Genomic DNA, 21,366 nt, shown 5'->3' with positions numbered 1-21,366 from the left:
AGTCGGCCTAGTCCCTAGTCTCTAGTTAGAAAAAACGCCTTGCAAAATCTTGTCCAAATGATGTGAACTTAAGGGTTGGGTTTAATTCTTGCCTGTAGCTTTTACCTTTAGCCTAGAGAACGGCTCACTTTGCAAAAATGCATCGCATTTTTTCAACTCATGGTGTGCGATTGCTGCGATCATTGTCCTTGGAATTTCGCCTCCCACGGCCATTATCAAATCGTGCGGTTTTCTTCCCTCGGCGTTCAAGGGGGATCACCTCATCATTTCCTTATGAGAGAAGGAACTTTTCTAAACACAGCGATACTCCAGCTTCGTCAGATGTAGACGATGAGCACCCAGAGAGTGCAGAAATACTACAGGATCTACGAGCTCGTCACCATTACCATCACGACATAGATGCGGGGAAACTTCACGAGGTCTACGTTGTAGAACCCGATTTTAAATGGGGAAGAAATCGCTTCCGAGCCGTCTCGAGCCAGCATCGACTAGATGAAGCATGTGCACTGGTGGATTCGATCGAAAGCTGGAAGGTTGCTGGCAGAAGTATAGAATCTGTGAGAAGGGTGGACAGAAAAACATTGTTTAGAAAAGGAAAGATCGAGGAGCTCAATGAAAGATTTAGAGAACTGAAAAATTCTTCTTCTCCCTTTGACAGTGTATTAATTGATGTTGATCGGCTCCATAACTGGCAACATACACAGTTAGAAAACATTTGGGATGTTAAGGTCTATGACAGGTTTGGTGTGGTGTTGCAAATTTTCAAGGAGAGAGCCAAAACTGCAGAGGCAAAGATTCAGGTGGAATTAGCAGAATTACCTTACATCAGGTATGTTCAGTCTAAATCACATACTTTTAACATGACTACAAACAATTTTTAGGATGAAGGTAGCCTTCATTATAGCATGGTTAATTGCTTAATTTCATTACAAAATATAGCCCTCATTTAACCCTTTAACTTGTAGAAGTGATTAACCTACAACTTCTCTCTATATTATCCATACATGATCCAGCAAACAGGTAATGAGAATACTCAAACTTATCAGGTAGAAGTTGTTAGCTTCAGTGAACACCAAATTCTTGTGACCAATTTACAAGGAAATGTATAGCAGCTAGAGCGAAGAACTTATAATCAGATCTAGGGAGTTAAATGGTCAATTTAATTAAGCTAATAAATCAAATAATACTCAAACATACTCCCGTCAAACCTTGATTGTCCAGACTCGTGAAGACAGGGCTTAATAGTCCAGTTAATCAATAGTCAGGATAATTGAAAATATCAATAAAAATGTTCCTGGATAATGGTTCTAGTAAAGCAAATCTTGATAATTGAAAAATCGAGTTCCAGATAATTGAGGTTTGACTGTATCAACAGAGAGGCTGTCTGGTATAGAAAACAGAACAGTTGTGAGTGACTGCCCTAATGAACCACTGGATGAGAAAGGAAAATGACTTAGAGGTGTACAAATGAGGACTGAAGGGTGCATGAATGAGCTAAACAATTGACTAACTGAACTTAAATCCCTATGCAATCTTTTATGAGTACCTGCAGTAGCTTAGTTAGTTTAGTTTAGTTTATTAGCTTCGCTGACAGGCAGGGACACCACAACAGCTTGCGCCAATTACTGTGGGCCCAGTAAACCCACCCATCTCAGCCCAGGGGAGGACATCCATCACACAGTCAGTAATCTCGTTCATGGGAAATTAACGTCTCCTACCCCTAACCCTGCAGGAGATGGGACCTCCATTTATTCGTCCCTATCCGAGAAGACTAGAATATCTAACCATTTCTTGATGTTATAGAAAGGCAGCATATCCTTCTTGAGTGTTGGTCTGGCCGGGACTCGAACCATCGACCTTCCCACACAACCGTCCAGTGCTCTATCCTTTGAACTAAGTCACAGTAGTCACAAAAAGTAGTCACAGCAGTCACAAAAGTCACAGTAGCGTGACTGTGACTTTTGAAAGCAATAGGAAAACCAACTTTAGTTAGCACTGACAGTAATCTGCTGATTTTAAATTACTTGCGCTGAGTGAGTTGGCATAAGTACATTGTACAAGTATGAAGCAAGACTCTTTCTGTACCAATTTTCATGTTTGTAAGTTCGAAGTACATCACCCAACATTGGACAATATTTCTGGTATAGGATACCTGTCACTGGAAAGAGCTCCTTAGTATTCACCATATTTAGAGCTACATGTATTTCTACCTGTAACCATGTCTAATATATGGACAGGTCAAGATTGGTACATACAGGGGGTTTTGATCAGCAGAGAGGTGGAACATACACCATAGGAGGATCTGGAGAAACAATCCTAGAAAAGCAGCGAAGGATCTTATTTGAACGTGAAATAAGACTGAAAAAGAAGTTACACGCCATCAGAAAGCAGCGTGAACATGTTAGGCATGAGCGACAAAAGAAACATATACCTACTGTTGCAGTGGTTGGTTACACCAATGCAGGTAGTGAAAGATGTATCTTATTTGTATTCACAGCTGTATATGCTCTGTAAGAGTGTAACTTGATCAATTCCAAGTTTATCAGTCCTTCAAAATTTATACACGTTTCATCCCTTTTCCTGTGTTTGAGTTGTACTAGGAGTGGGCATGCTGAGAACAAATTTAGAATACCAGTATTATGCTTCAAGTTTACAGAAAATGCTTGTACTAGAATTTGTGGTTCAATAAGTGTACCCTCTTTTTCCTGTTATTGAAAGCAAGTCTTTTAAAAGAACAGAGTATGTATAAATTGGCCATTTTCAATTTAAACAATATTTTGCCATAATTATCATATCTCTGTTTTGTGTAAATTGATTTTGTTTGTTGTGATATCCTTTAACAAAGAACAATGTCAATTAAAATACTTTGAAAACTTTTGCCTAAAAGTTAGAGCCACCAAATTTGTCTTTATGTCTTTATTTTTTGGTAACTTTAGATGTGGATGAACAGTTTAGTACTTTTTCACATGGCAGGTAAAACCACTTTGATTAAGTCATTGACAGATGAAGCTAAGATGCAGCCTGAAGACAAGCTCTTTGCAACTCTTGACGTGACAGCACATCCTGGGAAACTGCCGTCAGGCATGACTGTTCTCTTTATTGACACAGTTGGATTTGTGTCTGACCTGCCACCAGAACTTGTGGAGTCTTTTTCTGCAACATTAGAAGATATTTTAGATTCTGTAGGTTTAGCCTTGTTAATCTGTAAATGCTACATGTGTAGGTGTGTTGTAAATATACTGAGTCATTTTTATGACATCATTCTGACTGAATTCTGCTCTTAAGCAATATGGCAATTAGCAAGCCATAGCTGGTCTTGGCTTCTGCACCATGAAAGCAGTATTAGTACTTTTCATTCCCCCTTCCCCTACCCCCCCCCCCCAAACCTGGATAACCACTCTCCCCCTAGTGTTCTACCCAGGCACTTATTTGAGGAATTGCAATGTGGTGTATGTAAAATTTTTAATTGTGGAAAGGTGTATTCAAAGGTTTCTGGAGCATTCTAGTCCTTGAATGATGATTGTCTTGGTATCTGGGAATATATTTGTAACATTTGGTTCTTGTAACTCCAGTGTATTGCTATTGTGTAGATTGACATGTGTGTGTTATAAACTTTTTCATTGATCCCATTACACTATTGGATCAATTGAATATTCATTTATCTAATTTTTTCCAATTTGACATTCTTTTCTACTTTTCCTTTTACGCACAGGATTTAGTTGTACATGTGCGTGATGTTAGTCATCCAGAATGTGAGGCGCAACTCGATGATGTCATGACAGTTCTTGAGAAACAACTTGTCATTAAGGGACCTTTGATAGAAACCATGATAGAGGCACAGAATAAGATTGATCTTTGGTACGTGTTGGGTGACAGGAGCAAGGGAGTGTAGTCAATTCTTGATAAGTGAAAATCAACTCTCTTTTTTTCCCTTTTTTTATTGAGAGGGTAAGGAATACGAATTTTTTACATTTTAGAAGGGACACAATGAATTTAAATAGGTACCAAAAATTTTACTGAAACTACAGGACAAATTTGGATTAAACATGGAGTGGCCTGAAAGGAGATGGAATTAATTGGATTGAAGTTGAAAGTTTCAACCCCTTTAAGTTTATTTTTGTTTGAGAAGAAGTTTGGTTACCGTTGGAAAGAATCTCATAACTCTTGCCATTCACGTTTGTTAAAAATGCATCCCAACCAGAGGGCAAAAGACTGGACTCAAAATTGATTTCTGACTCAGTTTTGAAGTCTTTTCTAAATAACGGATGCATACAGTAGTTAACTTGTGGTTTTCGGTTTTGCTGCCTTTTTTCGTCGGTTTTTCGGTTTTGGAGGTTTTTTTTCTCCGGTTTTGTGGTTTCCCAGAGGCCCCAATGCCCCCCTCCTAACAACGGATACATACAGTAATTAGCTTGTAAATGTCTGGATCTTCAAAGCTGTTCACTCCTTCCATTTTCAGGATAATTTAAAATAATATTTGTAATTGATACACGTTGCAACGTACATGTAATATCCCTGCACTTTCTGTCTCTTTTCGTTGTTCTAGCGATGACAAGGGATTGCAAGTTAGATCCGGCGTATTTAGCGACAGACAGACCAAGATAAGTGCGTTAAACAAAACAGGCTTGAGTGAGCTCCGTGCAATGATCGAGAAAGGGATCATAGCATCAACAGGGAGACAGATCAAGAAACTTGTATTTCCTCCAGATGGACCACAGCTTAGGTGAGACATGGGAAAGCAGTCAGAAATATTGAATTTCAGAGAAGTAAATAAATACAGTTGAGAGCAACGTTTACAATAAACGTAGCCTGCATCATCATCATCATCATCATCATCATGTTTATTTGTTCAAGCAGGTTGAATTTATTGGCAACTGTATAAGCTGATGTGGACCTGCTGTTTTCCCACCCAACCCACCCCAGGGGAGGACATCCAGCACACAGTAATCTCGTGCGTGGGAAATTAACGTCTTTTACCCCTTACCCTGTAAGAGACGGGACCTCCAGCTTTACGTCCTATCCGAGAAGACGAAACAATGTGAGTGAAGTGTCTTGCTTAAGGACTCAACGTGAAGCCCCAGCCAGGACTTGAACCCGGGCCGTTTAACCCAGAGTCCAGCGCACTGACCACTGGACTACTCATAGTCCAGCGTTTCCGTGCTGTTTACCCACAGGGAGCCCAGACAAGCGACGAGTCTGGTTGTTTATTCGAAATTTAAAGGAATGTACGGGAGAATATTGAAGAGTCTTATTATCGGAAACTTATATCATGAAATGTCTGAATTAAAGCTCAAAATAAATGTAAACCTATCTCACTTGCTGTGTATTGTCATTTCTGTGGCTCTAAATGGCGAATTTGAGTGATTTGGTGGGTTTTGTGTCGACTGTTAACTATACGTTATAAGAATCAACGTATAGTAACAGTCCACGCAAAACCAACCAAATCGCTAGCATTCGCCATTTAGAGCCACAGAAACGACAATATACAGCAAGTGAGGTAGGTTTACCTTTATTAAACGACAATACTGGGGGTTGCATAATATGCACCTATGGAGTGGTAGAAATACTCTTACTTGCATGCCCTCACTTGCTTCATTCTAGACAAACTAGATTAAGCGTAGGAATGGGACTGTCACTTTTTCACTTCATAATTTTTTTCTTTTCTGTTTGACTTTTTGTTGTAGCTGGCTTTACCATGAGACAACAGTTCAGGACACATCAGCCGACGAGGAAGGAAATATTGTTGCTACAGTGGTCATGGATGAGGCAGCGAGAAAAAAATACCAAGCAAAGTTTGGCAAGATTGATTAAAGGCCTGAAAAATGCCCGCCATCTTTGTTTTAAATGGCAGCGGAAATTTTGTACCAAGGGGATGAGTGACGGTCAAAAATGAGAAGAGGGGCTGGGGTGGGGAGTGAATATTACTTCTGGCCCTTCCCCTGCCCTTTACCTCCACCGTCCACTCTGACTCCATTTTAAGACTTAAATGACAAAAACCTCCATACTTGACGTTGATTATGACATTCACTCAGATTGTCCAATGAATGGGCACTGTCGACATCTTCAGCCCTCTATTAAGAACAGCCCTCGATTGGACGGTCAGACGTCGCAAACAACAGAGAATATTAAGTCATCCATTTTCTTTTTCAATGTACGTTTTTAATGTTTCTCCTTTTGAGGTAAAAAACGTGTATTTAGTTATTACATTGCCTCGATGCGTTAAATTATTTCGCTGAATGACCTTTCCGGATATAAGCTCCCAGCCCATGATATGAACGCGCACCAGGTATCTCTAAATTGTGCAAACCCAAGGCGTATAATTCCTTTTTTAATTCTGACACGAATAGAGAACAAGATGTTAATTGGTGCGCCCTCTGATGATTGATACCGCATGGTTTCTAGCGCAAAATACTTCGTTCTCAGGATCCTCTGGGTAATTTCGAGAGCGTTGGGAACCAATTTCTCTTCCCCGGCCACTCATTTTGACGCGCTGCGTGCATTAATAATAATATACGTTAATTGAGGCTCCCCCATAGGGGCTTTTCAGCCACAATGTAGTTTTAACTAAGTACTTAAAAATCCCCACTGGCAGGAAGCGACTAGTGAGCTATTTACAGAGCGCAGCCGAGGAGTTGAACTAGGGGCAACCGAGAACAAATCCAGTGAGTGGCAGGGTGGAGGACTTGGACCCGGGCCACTGGAATTCAAGTCCAGCACCCTAACCACTCGGCCACGCCGCCTCTAGCAAAACTCCATTAAAACTCTTTGTCAATTTGACAAATTATCGTCATAACATACTTGGTTCTAAAGCAAATCACTTTCTCAGGATCGAGATAATTTTCATAATGTCGAGAACTAGTTTCTCGTCTGTAAGGGGTGAATGTACTGGCGCCTTTGAGACAACTCGTTATATTACTGTCATGACAAACATACCCACTTCAAGTAAGCACGAGAGAAAATAATTACATTTTTTTCTGTTGGTATAAATTATCTTCTCTAGGCGCAATCAGGCATGTGAAAGCCCAAGCACAGAGCGAAAGAAAGCAAAACCAAACTAATTGCGAGTTACCCCGACACTCAAACAAAATTGCTCTAAACTGTTTAGAATCTTGACATTTTCGTGAAATGCCCAAGTTCGCTCTTAGTTGATGGTATCTACTTAGTTAAATTTCTTTTTAAACATATTTACAGGGTACAGTAGGGCTGATCTCGAAAACATGTCGTCTTGTATTGATAAGTTAAGTCCTAAACCACCTGTTCCCTTTCAAAAGACACCCTCTCGGATGAAAAAGAAGGTTTCCTGCAGGTCCCCTCAAGAACGGCCCGCAAAGAATTTCTGAAATTCCTGCTCACCATCTCGTAAATAATGGGATTACAAGACGAATTGACCACCACTAGCAAAATGCACAGATAAGCGAGGCTGTGGAAGAAAGGCATCTGAGCAAAACTGGGCCAGTAGGCCAGAGTCAGATACAACAAGTTCAAAGGAAGCATTGTAATTGCAAACACAATGACCACAGGAGTGAGTACACGTTGGGCTTGCTTGTTTTCTTTTAATCTGCGACAGACCGGTGCATTACTTGTGCTGCTGAGGCTTGAAAAGGTTTGACGTGATGTAGCTGTGAACGAGCTTGTAGATTCCCTATCCACTGACTTGTAATAGTATACGATAAATGTCGTGCTTTCTTTGAGTTTCCCTCTTAATACAATGTAGTTCCACAAAATTACACCCATTGGAACTCCAAACCAGAACAAAAATAACACGATGGAGTACACTTCGTGAAACTTGTCATATTTACCCCAATGATAGAGACACAATTTTCCATTTCCAGTGTCAATAAATTCAATCATAATGTAAAATGGTGTAGAAGTTACCAAAAACGACGCAATCCAAATGGCTGCAACGACTTTCATTGCACATCTCGATGTCGACATTGTTGGTACAGTTTGAGTTGCCGATATTCTCCGCCATCTTTCCATGGAAACAGCTGTTACTGCCCATACTGACGCGCCAAAAAATACATCTGACAAAGGAAAAATGATTCTGCAAACATACTCACCAAACGGCCAGCTAATCTCACTTCTGATGATTACCATGGGATAGGCTATAGTGAGAATTCCCATATCGGCCACAGCTAAGCTTATCAGATACTGCTTTATGGGTGATTTGAAGGGTTGGTGTTTGCTCATCAGTGTGACGCAGGTGAGGATATTCCCTAACATACCAACCAATGCAATGAAACTAGTGAGAGTCAACTGCAGTATTGGTTCCGCGCCAAAGTAGGTCATAGTAGCTGAAGTAACGTCTGTCGTAGAGTTGTTCGTCATTCTTTTAAATCATACCTCTCCGTGAAAAAGCTGTTTTCCTGAAGATAAAAATGGTATTGTTCCCGTTTGAAAACAAGAAGAAATGTCTTATCGTAATATATAACCAAAGAAATGATGTTAACTTAATATTGATACAACAAACAATGCACCACGGTACAAGACAATGCCTACGTTATTCGCACTACTGACTGTGAGTTATACATAATTTACAGCTTGAGTTAAGCAATACAATACTTCAGGACGATACATTGCTTGAATAAGTCTCATTGTCTTGTAACTTACTGGAGTGACTTTCTCCTTTATTATTCTTTAGAGTCATGTGAATTGGAAAATTGCTTTCTTGGTCTGTTTCGTATCTAAGAAGATTTTATGTTGATGATCATTTCACTATCCTGACTTTTTAAGATTTGATATTACATTACAGTCTTAAAATTTGTAATGCAGTTTCAAACTTGGCTGGAAAGAAAGCCTCGAAGAAAGAAATTAAAGTGTCGTGTTTGTACGTGCGCTTACTGTTTTTTACGTTGCCAATTAGTTTAGCATATTGTCCACAGAATCTTGTGACGATATTGCCAGATGTTTTTTGACATGCACGTCAAAACAATCTATATCTAATATCTTCAAAATCTTCTTTAATTGTCTTTTTCTGAATAAAAAGGGATGAGTTCAACCAAGAAAGAGTAGTGGAAGAACTCAAGGAACGTTCGAAGTCAATAAGTACTCCACACCGCACGCGAAACTGGGTGCGTGATACTGGCCTGTAGAATTCCAATTGTTAAATTGTTTTTCAATCATATTCAGTCAAAGTAATTTAATCGTTATGCTTTGTATTAAAATGATTCAAATTCTCTTTGCCTTACTAAAAGATTTTCATAAATATATATATTTTTTTCACGTAGAAAAAGTCAACAAATCGCAGTCCCTCCAATCTTAGGAAAATGGTTTAGGCCAATAAAGGACCCTTCGCCATTTTCTTTTTTTTTTTTTTTTTTTTTCAAAAATTGATAAATGTTTGAATTTTCAATGGTTTTGAACATTCTGATTAATTGCACCATCATTATAAATCAATCAAACCGCAACTGCAGATTCAATTGACAAGATATTCTGATAAGATACGCCAATGACAGGTTTTGTTAACATCGCTCCGGGCTGCAGCGAGGCATTGAGCGTAAAACCAGCGCGCTATGCTCAAAAGATTTATACCAAAACTGCACGAAAAGCGATAACTTGGAGGAGAACAAAATGGAAAGGATTAGAAGTTGCCTCAAAACAAAAGATATTCAAAATTCGTGAAAAATCCCTAAATTCCAGATTCTTATTCTCTGACGGAGAACGTTGGTAATTAATTTAAAAGGTTTTTCTTTCGTTTAAGACTTCCAGTACCTTTCTGAATATGCATGACCCTTAAAACGGAAATTAGCAACTTTTCTATGCATCGACCTTCTTTTTTTTCATTTTTCTACATCTCTATTTCAGAGGAAATAACCCAGTGACTAATAGGGAAGAGATGTATACTCGCTGAGCTTAGTTTGAACTCTTTTTACTGCCAGTTCAGTCATTATAAGTGCTTACGGGAATCGAATTTGATCGAATTGTGCAACAAGCAGAAATAATTCTTCTACGTAAAGATGTTCATAAATTAAGCACCATATATACAACCATCTATTGTTTGACGCTTCACTAAGACCAAGCTTGTGCACAACAGAGACGCATCTTCATATCGCTATACTTTTTAAGATTGAACAAGCGGATCAAAACACCGTAGAGGTGTATGCGCCCCAAATATCAACTGAACAAGATAAATGTTATCGGAAGAAATCATCTTTCAGCATTTAGTTCGCGTTCATAGCTTAACAGACAGAAATCAACTGAAAACTTACCGGCCCCGTGATTATGTGGCGTGTAAATGTTTGATAATGACTGATCGTGCTCTATCCAGCCACCCACTCTAAGCAAAATGCTGAGAGAGTAGTAGCCTCTGCTTTCAAGTTCCAGTTTCGTGCAAATATTTCTACTTCTAAGAGTTCATTTACATTGTGGTTTGAAAGGTGCACATGTCACGGCGACAACAAAAGTGCTTTGTATTGTTTTATAAAGAACATGGACAACAATTAGAATTTTATTTTAATAACTCCATGTCACGAGTTTTGAGTGGTTTTTGCGCGTCGTAAAAAAGTGCCTTTCTCGAAAGAGGGACTATGGTCTACTATTAATTTTTTGTATATTAATATACACAGCCATCTATTGTTTGATGCTTCATTAAGACCAAGCTTGTGCACAACAGAGACGCATCTTCATATCGCTATATTTTCGAAGATTGAACAAGCGGAACAAAACACCGTAGAGGTGTATGCGCCCCAAATATCAACTGAATAAGATACATATTATCGGAAGAAATCGTCTTTGAGTATTTAGTTCGCGTTCATAGCTTAACAGACAGAAATCAACTGAAAAGTTACCGGCCTCGTGATTACGTGACCGTTTCCTCAGCATATGCTCCCTTAACTAGCATTGTCTGCAATGACGTGAGAAATATATAGATGCTTTATCAATTCATTCATTAATTTTTTTTGAGATTTGACTAAGCAGTCGTGTCTTCCGACAACGGCCCCAGTCAAAAGTAATACACCGCGGGTTCAAATTATGTTTGTCATTCCTGGTAGGCTTCCAGGGTTCATCTAAGTTTACTATTCGGCCATTAAACGGAAGAACCTTGGGGAGTTTCACTGGGACTATCTTTAATTCTTTTGTGGCCAAATCACAAACAATAACACAAGAACAAACAGCTAAAAGGCATAAAAGGGCAAACAAAAAAATCGACATATTCTAAAAAAAATTCACCAACTCTATCCATTTACACTATTTGCTCGACTATTTTTGCCATCCGTGAGAATAATCCCCCAAGCTACACAGACTACATTCCTTATATTCTTGACTCGATTCTAGCGGAAAGCTTAACAAAACAAAAAAGAACACGTGTACATGGAGACAAACTACATCTTGATGTGCTTAGCCTGCGGGCTAACGATGCGGTTGTCGGCCATTAAGCAGTCAAATGTGTGTTACTAAATCACACGTTCAAGGTGGTAAGGCGATTCATAGTCTAATTGGGGGTAAATGTATTATCAGTACAACAGGTAGCTCAAGGGCATTATACGAGTACATCTGAATGCGAACGTTCTTACACAAAAGTAGAAATACAGCGATTTGTACGTGAAAAACGCTGCACGTTTTAAATCAGAAACCCCAAAATATTCGGCTCTAATAAAACATAATAATGGACCTCGCATCAATGTTTTTTTTTCCTTTTTCGGTATGGGTTTTGGGTCTTCGGGAATGTTTTGAGTTCCTTCGATTTTTCTTATTAATGTTAAGCAGGAATTACAGATTGTCTAATTCCTATTTAAATTCACGACTCAGACACAAGAGTGGGTGTGCAGCTCGAAGTAGGAGCCTGAGTATTTAATGCCGTCCGACAAAGTTACACAGAATAGGGAACAACTAGTCTGGCATCACCTCTCGGGCTAAAACGTTTTGTGCCCCCGCCTGATACGAAAACCCAAAAAACCTAATGAGAAAAATAGGAACGTATTCCCCATCCAAATGCAGGCGCACCAACCTCTGGGGTTAGAGGTAAAACAGCTTAATTACATGCAAGATAGAATTTAACGTAGAACTAGAAAAGTTCGAGAGCTGAGATGAATACATTACAAATGTCAAACTTTAAACACGCCTTACAACAAAAGACTCACTTAACACCATAACGGCCCACGTGCTAACATACCAATAGCAAAATATATATATTCTTTGTCACTGCCACTTACAGTTTAGTTCCGTCGAATGTAAAATACATTTTCTACCATTCAAAGACTCAATGATAATTCATGAGCTGATTAGCCTATCACACGAGGCAAATCGATCACGTGTATGAAATTTATAGCCCTTATAGAATGATCATTCTGAAAACGGCCCGGAGAGGGTTTTGATTTCGGTCTCGGGGGAATCGGGGTACAATTCATAAACAACGAAATCATCACTGAATTATTAATGAAAATATGATTACTATGATCTTTATATAACGATCACGTTAATTATAATACCAAATTATTCCCCAAAAGGCAGCATACAAAAACATAAACCACAGTCAACATCAAAGTTTATTTTCCTGATAAATTCTTGTTAGAACAGAAATTCGTTCTTTTACAATTTCCTATTGTTCACAAAAGTAATTGTGCAGTTTTGAATACTCTCAACTTCAACTCTAAATCCTATTTCCTCCCAGTTGGCGTCTTTATTTCTTCTTGAACTTTGCCACTCGCCAAAACTTTTGTAAGCTCACTTTGTGGCATAGCAAGTAGCCCTTGGAACACAACTATCCAAATAATCGTTCTCTTCCTTCGCATTTTTTAGCTCTCGAGACACGCGTTTGGGCGGCATTTCAAGGAAAAGCTTTCTGAACTTTAACAGCAGCCGAACAAGGAGCACTTTCCCCCTCTGTATGTAATTAACTTTTAATGCATTCAAATCACGTTTAGATAAATCCGTAGAGAGGCACGGGTTTTTGAAGCTATTTAATGCATTCATATAACGTTTGGAAAAATCCCTAGAGAGGCACAGATCTTTGAAGCTATTTATCATGATCAGTAATTGCATGATTTGCATCAACAATAAACTCAAAATTAATAAGAAAAAATATCATCAAGTAGGACCAAGTTCCGAAAGGTGAACAAGATTTCAAGTATTTTGCTTACCTGATGTGATCAAAAGTTTCACTTGGTCACAGTTCAGCTTCAAAGGCGAGAGGAAAAAAAGCTTCGGTGATGAATCCTGAATCGTGCCGACTAAATCTTGCCGCAACAACAATTTTATAAGCTGACAGTCGATTGCTAACACAAATACTAAAGTTGCTCAGCAGGAATCTCTGTGGAATTCTGAATCGCTGGCAGTCGGTAAATGTTAATGATTCAGAACCTAATATTCCGATTGAAAAGCAAAAGGCCTACACTCAGACCATTTTCTCGAACAGAACTCCTTCTTAGTTTCTTTGAACACTTTTGAACGTGTCCTTGGAACTATTTAAACAAATTGCTTTAGACCCTTGAGACATACGTCATTGTCGACAATGTTTCCGTCAGACTGAAGTGTTGTTATAAAAGTCATCATAATAGATTAGATTTTCTGTCTTCAATTACTTATATTCTTGTTTTCATGGCCAGGATGTGGAGATCTTAAAATCGTTGTTATTCTTTGAAAGTAGTAACAGAGCGTCTGAAATCATGGAAATTTCGTGTGGCGAAGAAGTAGCTAGTTTTGGAAAGTAATTAGTGTTTAAAAGCTTCGAATTCCGTCCCGAGGTTTCAAGCAGCAAATTCAATGAAAACTTGAGTATGTTTACTCTACCGATCACAGTTAGCTTTTTTTTTTAATGAAATTTTAAATCTCTCAAAGCACAGCTTGAACTCCAAAAGTACCTAATCACCTCAACACGTTGCGTCGCAGCGTCAGTCAAGTACATGCTAGGGAAATTTAAAATTAAGTTTCAGTCTTCAAGTTGTCCCTGCGACAAATTAGTCTGCATATAAATTAGTAGCAGTGACACAGTGTTTTTGGGTAGTTTGGAAAATAGGGAATGCCGGAATTCGGAACCGGAACCGGAACCGGAATACTCAGAATACCCGGAATGATCGAAAAATAACAATTTAAAAAAAAAAACAAAAGTAAATTAATGGATAAATAAGAATATTGATGATAAAAAAGTGATGATAAATTCACAACTTATTTAAACAATTTAATACGAAATTTTTCTCTGAGGGTCCCAAAAATAAACACTTACCGGCACTGTTCATGGAGATGCATATGCACGTATTAGAATTTAAAAAAAGTCTGCGCGCGTCAGGCCAGTAGCCCAATCGACGAAATATTTGTACTCTCTCTTCCCCCTCGGGATGGGATGCTAATCCATCACATGGTTTCTTCCCGTTTTAAATTCGCCTCCACTCATTTGCACACCTGTACTAGTGCGCCATGACCATTTGGCCACCACGCTTTTCCAGCCGGAACCATTACAGAAGATTAAGCAAATGCAATATTTCCAATTAGTTTAATAGTTCAAGTGTAAAAAGCTCCGAACTATTACAAATTAATACTCTACCTTAAATAATTATTAACCACACATTGGGAGCTATCAAAGCAGCTACCATTAAGACCAGCCGTCTACGGTAAAAATTGAGAGATCGTCAGTTACTCGACGCCTTTTCGCGTTTATTATAAATACCTTGAATATATACCTTAGAATATAAACCCTGTTTAGAAGAATCCATCAGTACAAGGTTTATATTCAAAGGTATATACTCAAGGTATACAGAATATGGCTTTTTCAACCACGCAATTCGCATAGGAGCCCAAATCCGTATATTTGTTTCTCAAGTGTATCGAACAGTACAAGGAGCGCGATCTCGTCAGGTTTCTGCATCTTGTTAAACTGTGATATGTCAGGCTATTTCCTTCAACTTCAGGGCTCATGAGCCCAATTGCAAGGTGTTCGCGACAGCCAAAATGACATGTTTAAGGCGAGGCCTTTGGAAACAAATACATTTCAATTTTCATAGTCTAACCTAAACATCATTTAATGGGTAAAAAATCTGTATGAATCCATCACCACACAACATTTTTTTTTTTACAACGCCGTCTTCAAAGGACACATCAAAGTTAATTATAGTTTCTTATGATTTATCTTGTGTTATCATATATCCAGAGAAATTAATGCTCACATTACTTGGAGACTTATTTTCTTTTGGTCATAGATATTCTTAAATTAAAAATTAATCGATTAGTAAGGCTTCCCGCGGAAAAAACAAAACTATTCTAAGTGCCAGTTTTTAAAATAAACTTAAAACGTTCTATCTGATTGCATATTCTTAATTTTAACGATTAGTAAAGCTTTCCGCAAAAAAAAAACAAAACAAAACGAAACGAACAAACAAAAAAGACGATTAATTTCCTAAGTGCCAGTTTTTAAAATATACTTATAACGTGCTCAGTTTTGATGAAAGCACTACTTGAAAAAGTTTTTTTTTTCACTCCTGGCTAGCGGATGTCGATGTGTTGGTCGAAGCATCAGGGATGTTTGATTTATCTGTTGCAATGCGAACTTCGATGTTCTGAAGCTCCGTTGTGGCATGAACAGTAGTAGCCTTTGGGCGTGGAACCATTCCTTTGAGTTTCTGTCTGAAGTTTTCGCTGAGCAGGGCATACACAAAGGGATTGATGGTAGAATTAAACAATACCAGAATGTTGGAAATTGCGATAACGACAGGACTCAACTGAAAAACCTTGAGGCTATGCAAGGTGTAGAGAACCTGGATTGTGCCCCAACAGACTCCAAATATGACACTGACAATCACAGCCATTAAGGTGACCCGTTTGCGGACTTTCTCTACACCCTACGGATTGAAAAGTGTTTAAAAAATGAAATATTTCTAAACAAAAGAAGGAACGTGATTAAGACCAAGATTTCTGAATTTTTAAACCCCGCGGTACTCATTTATTTAATTAGCATTTTACTAAATAGTTCTGAGCAGTTCCTCTATCTTTCTTTTTCTACCGTCGGACGCTATCTTTAGAGCAGTAACTGAGTACAGGATTTTACAGAGGCGAGATATTTTTAATCATTTTACGACGGCAATCATACGGTGGTTTGGAGCCAATTTAGCGGAGACACAAACTTGGGCGCACGCCTCTAAGAAGACATTCAAAAAATGAAAAAAAGAAAACATGACGAATATCCCCCTTTTACTTTTCGTCAATGCAATGTAATCTTTTGTCTAAATAATAAGTCTTGTGTAGCCTAAAAGTTTTTGTTAAGAATGACTGGACATTGATTCGGTCTACTTCTAATCTTGGAAACAGAATAAACTTGAAGGACTAAGGTAATATCTGGCAATCTTGCTGCCGATCTTGGTCAAAGACAAAAATAACAAGAAACGAAAACAAACAAATGCAAAATAAACAAAACAACAACAACATTAAAACATAAAAAGAAAGCGAAAAAGGAAAAACAACGTGAGCGACAACGAGCGCAAAAGACAAAACACTTTTGAATTTATTAACCAAGGAAGTCAAATACTTGTGAAAAATATTTCGTGGCCAGGTGTCACTCGGTTTCAAGAGCACATGAACTGTTTATACTGTCTTAGCGGTGTTTGGACTTAGCCAAGAAAGTTATCAAGTTGATTTGAAATTTACCAAGAAAACTCATTGAGTATCACGCTGACAGTCCCGTTTGTAAAGTAGAAGATGTAAGCTGTCTGTCCCAGCCTGATACGAATAGTTGCGTCATGCTAGCTACGAAAAATGTTTTCGCGAATAAAAGTTGAAGATCTCAAAACGAGAAAAAAGAGAAAGAAAGAAAACCATAAAAATGGGATTACATCATTTATCACTATAACGCACTTCTTTGTTAGTATTTACCTTTTGCTGAGACGACACAGGATTGGCAACGATATTTGGTTTAAACCATAACGTACGCACTACTCTGGAGTACAGTATTACCATCAATAACAATGCAACGAATACTAGGATGGTGATCCACAAAGTATAAGCAGTGTTGGTCCACTCTTCAGGAAAGTTTTCATAACAACGACCATCATTGAGCTTCATGTACATGGTGTTAGGGATGCAAACTATCCCGGCGCCGACCCAGAAGGCTGTTATCATCACCTGCAATGAAATAGCTCAAAATTTAAGAGTTCGAAAACAAATCGTTCGCTGTCATGGAAAAAATATGCACATAGTTTGTAATCATAATACTATCAATAATACTATTAATGATATCAATTATATTTAACAAATATTCGCCGAAGGCGAGGTGAATATCGTCGAATAATCGCCGAGACGAAGTCGAGGGGATTATTAGACAATATTCACCGAATATTTGTTTTAGTATAATTTTAGAGCTGAACAACAGAGAAATTTCTAAAATCATAACATTTTAGTAATATTTATTAACATTTTATTTTAACATTTTATATAAACCGCGTTGAGCGGTTTATATAGCGTCATGTAAGGAACCGCTCGACCAATCAGATTTCAGGAAACTCTTTGCTCAGCTCTGAAATTATACTAACAATAATTATAATAATGATAATAGTGACGATGCCAATTTCTGATGATGATGATGATGTCGGTGACACTAACAATGCCATTGTCAAAGCTTCATACCTTTAATTGAACAGTGTACAAATCATGCACGTTTGATTGGACTTATGCGTCATGTACACGTGCGCAAACTGTTGTTGCCGAGTTACCTTTTGTCGTTTTTCAAATGTATAAACGTATAAAATGTAAAATGTATAAAGTTTTAAAATGTATAAACGATATCTGGCTTTTTTCTCATATTTTATCATAGCTTTGATTTATCGGCGACAGGACTTTGTGTCTTCCAATTCTGAACATAATCCTGCTCGTTATTGACAAATCGCACTCCCACCTCGCGGTCGTCCAATTTTGTCTATCACTCCCATGATTACAGACATAATTAGACTCCACTCAGTCCTATGACCATTATTAATTGTTATTAATAATTATTATTAATTTTGTTTATCACTCCCATGATTACAGACATAATTAGACTCCACTCAGTCCCATCACCATTATTAATTGCATGAACTGCCTGCGTATTCCGTGATTCCGTAAGTTTGTTGGCCGGCACCCATAGGACTTGCCGATAATCACAAAATGCTCCTTCGTTCATACGGTTTCTTATGTACATCATCCAACTACGGAGGTTGCAAAGAACAGGTGCGCGAGGTATATAAAAAAGTTCACAGGATATGAAACATTTGCAGTAATCTCATTTAGTATAATCCACTTTGCTTACGGTCATTTCTAGCCGTTTTGCACATGAAAGTGATCTAGATTGCAAGGGATATTTGGGCTACAATTACACTTGACATAGCTGCATATTCGGTTTGGTGATCTTTCTCGGTTTTCACCTTTAAGACTTTGACCAGTTAACTTGGGCTAATTCTTTTTGGTCTGCCATTTCGATCTTCGCACCGATCTTTGCTCCTATTAGACCAAACTCAGTAAGTTTTACAAGAGGGACTGAGACTTTCCTAACACCTATCCCGAGTCATGTGCTTGTTAATGCCAGTGCACGAATATTGTTCGCGAGAGAGTTGTTGAACGTTTTCGTCATAACTTTCAATGCAGAAAAACCGAAACAGAACAAACCTTTAATTTCCGTTTCGAGAGATTCCATCTCTTGCCGTACGGATCATGGACTGCAAAATATCTTTCGACGGCAATTGCAACCAGAGTGAATATGGCACATATTGCTGCATACCATGCGAAAGCTCCACCAGTTATCACCCGGCATAAAACTGTACCAGCCACCCCCTCTGGGTGCTTTATATTGAGACTCACAATAAGTTTTGGAGTAATAAGCAATGCAAAGACACCATCCGCCACAGCAAGGTTAAAAAGGAGAATATGAATGGGGGCCCTGCGGTGAGTAAAATATGCAGAGGCGTGATTAGTATTGACAAGAGGGTGTTGAGTTCGCTTATAAAATTGGCTTCCTTAGTTAGAAAACGTCGCAAAATTCCCGTGGGGTATAAAACCTCAGACTTTCCGCGCCTCGATGCTCAACTGCCGAGGTACAGAGGTTCAAATCCTCTAACGGACTCAGATATTCCCCATGTCCCAGGCTCGTGAGAAGAAGACAAAATATCTATCTAGATCTTTACTTTTTACCGAGCTGAAACATTTGCCATCTTTCACATACTATTTTGGATTAAATGTTTTGCGTTTACACCTTACTCTTTTTGCAGCTCTTAGAATAATCGGTCTGATCTTGACCGCTAGAAGCAGCGCCTACTGGAGAGGCGTCTTTAAAATAGATATTCCTTAATGGAGATGTTTTACTGTGTGCAACTTTTGAATATACCTGAGATTTCTATTTTTCCATATTATCGCACAAACAAGAGAATTCCCCACGATATCCACTGAGCAGAATATGAGGAGTATTGTTGTTACGATTATCTCAAATGCCATGACTCACGTGTCAGAGTTTTGTAACTACAAAAAAACAAACAAACAAGAGGCAGCGTCAAGTTATTTTGTATACTGCAGTTTAAATGGTCTTATGTCAAGCACAAATGAACCAAGATACAATTTTCCCCTTGATCACTGCAATTCATGTCCTTCAAAGATCAAGAGAAAGAGGACGTCACCAGACTAAACCAAACCGTTTCATGTCATGGTGGTGGTTTGCTTTAATACTTTTAGAGCCAAGGCTTTCTGCAAGACTGAGGCAATTCTATTATTGTTATTCCAATTCGGTGGTAACTACTTTTACCGCGGTTATCCCCCCTCCCCACAAACGCCCAACCTGTGCGTGGAGAGGGCCTCCACATCACAATGACGTAGTCAGGTTTTTCAGGTTTATGCCAAATAAGTTATTCAGCTGGTATGCTGTGAATTTTATGGGTTGGTATGTTAATGTAAGTTAAAGTAACTTTCGAAAGACGTCAGACAAAATGGTTGTCATGACAATCTTTTACGATAAAAAGTTTGATAAAATTAGCTTTAAAAAAATATAGATATAAAGATAAAAAGCACGCAGTTTTGATATTGATTTTACTGCAAACTAAACCCAATAACTTATTTCAGTTGAGTTTTTTTTTTTTGCCATTACCTTAAGAAGAAAAACACTTACCAAATTATGAAATTTAAGTGCCAATTTCTCAAACTCAAACCCTTGCTTATCATGTCAGATTTTTATTTCCATTCAGACACTGCATTTTCTTAGACGTTTTTCCAAAAAATTTTGAGTCAGCTGCATCGTTCTCTTTGCACCACCTTACATCTCATTACTTGGTCGATAAGGAAAAATTTTTACGCTACTTCTGGTCTTAGACAGCGAGCAACAATTCGAAACAGCAAAATAAACAAACATTTTTTATCCCGTCCACAAAATACTACAAAGGCCTTTTATAAATACCCTGTATTACGTGCTCCAACTGATATTAAAAACAAGTGGTTACTTTTTCCTGTATTTATATCCCTTTCCTTCGCTGTGCCTTTTTCTCATCAGCTCGATCTACGGAGTCTCAGCTGTCAACAAAGGATGGCTGTACAAACGAAATTTCCAACTGCAAACAAAAGAGTTATCCAGAAATGCAAAATATTAACTAGAGCTTAAACTCTAGTTTCTACAGAATAATTGTATCTTCCCTCGCTAATCCACGTGAATAACTCACTTGATGTGATATATCCGCAAACACTTCGGCGTATTTTAGTTATCAGGATCTTTTCTGTTCCGTTCCAGTGTTTAGTATCGTTGAAACTATCGGTCAGTCATCAACGTAAAGTTCCTTCTACCGTTTTGATGTCATTTTGTCCAACACCTTTTACTGACGGTATAAGACAGAGTCTAATAACTTTCCAAAAAGGAAAAAGCACTTAAGTACGTTCAAGATGTTCAGTATTTAGCGTACTTTTCCTGTCAATCGGTTTCCCGAGTGAATTATCAGAGCCCAAAAGAACCAACCTAAAGAACCAAGATGCTGCTCACATAAGCTTTACCCTTCTTGACAGAAACGTGTAGAGTTGATTAATGTCTCAAGTTATTAGGTTACCAGGCTTATATATGCATTGTGCAGCGATTTCGGAAAAAACAACCTATATTGCCTCAGCGTCACTGGAAAGCACTGCTTCCTTTCGAAGTAGGGCCCATATCCCGCTAGTGCGTATCTTTTTGTTGAGAGGCGGTCATATGTGGTAATTCTCGATAGCCCTATTTGCGTCATGCTTTGCCCAACAGATTTGCAAAGCTTAAACTGTTTTTGATAGTAAAAACATTAAAAGAAAATCTCACAGTGTAAAAGAAGTAAACGTTAATTACAAACCAGCAGTGCATAGCTTTCCCGACATAAATGTTGACGTGAGTGTGACCCACATACACGCTGCAGGTATTTACATCAGAGCAAAGGTCAGCACCCAAGCCGACTTTATTTCGATTTGAAGAGACATTTT

At 38.4% G+C, this 21,366-nt stretch overlaps 3 protein-coding genes across 9 annotated transcripts; 1 reads left to right on the top strand and 2 right to left on the bottom strand.

The window, feature by feature from the left end:
* Position 1: 1 nt before the first annotated feature.
* On the top strand, positions 2–6,204 carry LOC111337033 (putative GTP-binding protein 6). Of its 2 annotated transcripts, XR_015998264.1 has the most exons (7): positions 2–829; positions 2,238–2,464; positions 2,974–3,182; positions 3,713–3,858; positions 4,547–4,723; positions 4,858–5,038; positions 5,685–5,827. XR_015998264.1 is itself a non-coding variant. In XM_022943258.2 (6 exons), the coding sequence occupies exons 1-6, from the start codon at positions 138–140 to the stop codon at positions 5,809–5,811; spliced, it is 1,578 nt and encodes a 525-aa protein (XP_022798993.1). In that variant the 5' UTR covers positions 4–137; the 3' UTR covers positions 5,812–6,204. The 2 variants fall into 2 exon arrangements, 1 of the variants encoding a protein (XP_022798993.1); XM_022943258.2 differs by lacking the exon at positions 4,858–5,038 and having other exon boundaries at positions 4–829; positions 5,685–6,204.
* Positions 5,741–13,436, bottom strand: LOC111337044 (galanin receptor type 1-like). 2 transcript variants are annotated; one of them, XM_088751572.1, is made up of 2 exons: positions 13,080–13,436; positions 5,741–8,366 (listed from the first exon to the last, which is right to left on the bottom strand). In XM_088751572.1, the coding sequence occupies exon 2, from the start codon at positions 8,326–8,328 to the stop codon at positions 7,246–7,248; it is 1,083 nt and encodes a 360-aa protein (XP_088607698.1). In that variant the 5' UTR covers positions 8,329–8,366; positions 13,080–13,436; the 3' UTR covers positions 5,741–7,245. The 2 variants fall into 2 exon arrangements, with proteins under 2 accessions (XP_088607698.1, XP_022799004.1); XM_022943269.2 differs by lacking the exon at positions 13,080–13,436 and adding an exon at positions 10,209–10,408.
* A 975-nt stretch (positions 13,437–14,411) lies between these two features.
* Positions 14,412–20,969, bottom strand: LOC111337811 (QRFP-like peptide receptor). Of its 5 annotated transcripts, XM_022944191.2 has the most exons (6): positions 20,592–20,969; positions 20,376–20,483; positions 19,277–19,407; positions 18,562–18,832; positions 16,798–17,046; positions 14,412–15,770 (listed from the first exon to the last, which is right to left on the bottom strand). In XM_022944191.2, the coding sequence occupies exons 3-6, from the start codon at positions 19,381–19,383 to the stop codon at positions 15,405–15,407; spliced, it is 993 nt and encodes a 330-aa protein (XP_022799926.1). In that variant the 5' UTR covers positions 19,384–19,407; positions 20,376–20,483; positions 20,592–20,969; the 3' UTR covers positions 14,412–15,404. The 5 variants fall into 5 exon arrangements, with proteins under 5 accessions (XP_022799926.1, XP_088607703.1, XP_088607702.1 ...); XM_088751577.1 differs by having other exon boundaries at positions 20,333–20,969; XM_088751576.1 differs by having other exon boundaries at positions 19,277–20,483.
* Between the last annotated feature and the right edge of the window lie 397 nt (positions 20,970–21,366).

Source organism: Stylophora pistillata, chromosome 3, assembly GCF_964205215.1.
Source record: "Stylophora pistillata chromosome 3, jaStyPist1.2, whole genome shotgun sequence".
NCBI lineage: Eukaryota > Metazoa > Cnidaria > Anthozoa > Scleractinia > Pocilloporidae > Stylophora > Stylophora pistillata.
This window is presented reverse-complemented; position numbering and strand designations above follow the sequence as displayed.

Excerpts from the sequence above, each read along its gene's own strand:
- LOC111337044 (XM_088751572.1), bottom strand. The coding sequence starts at position 8,328 with ATGACGAACAACTCTACGACAGACGTTACTTCAGCTACTATGACCTAC.
- LOC111337033 (XM_022943258.2), top strand. The coding sequence starts at position 138 with ATGCATCGCATTTTTTCAACTCATGGTGTGCGATTGCTGCGATCATTG. Across the intron at positions 3,183-3,712 it reads TAGAAGATATTTTAGATTCT|GATTTAGTTGTACATGTGCG; the intron begins GTAGGTTTAGCC and ends TTTTACGCACAG. Across the intron at positions 4,724-5,684 it reads CCAGATGGACCACAGCTTAG|CTGGCTTTACCATGAGACAA; the intron begins GTGAGACATGGG and ends TTTTTGTTGTAG.
- LOC111337811 (XM_088751575.1), bottom strand. The coding sequence starts at position 19,383 with ATGGCATTTGAGATAATCGTAACAACAATACTCCTCATATTCTGCTCA. Across the intron at positions 18,833-19,276 it reads TGGAAAAATAGAAATCTCAG|GGCCCCCATTCATATTCTCC; the intron begins GTATATTCAAAA and ends TACTCACCGCAG. Across the intron at positions 17,047-18,561 it reads TCTCGAAACGGAAATTAAAG|GTGATGATAACAGCCTTCTG; the intron begins GTTTGTTCTGTT and ends ATTTCATTGCAG.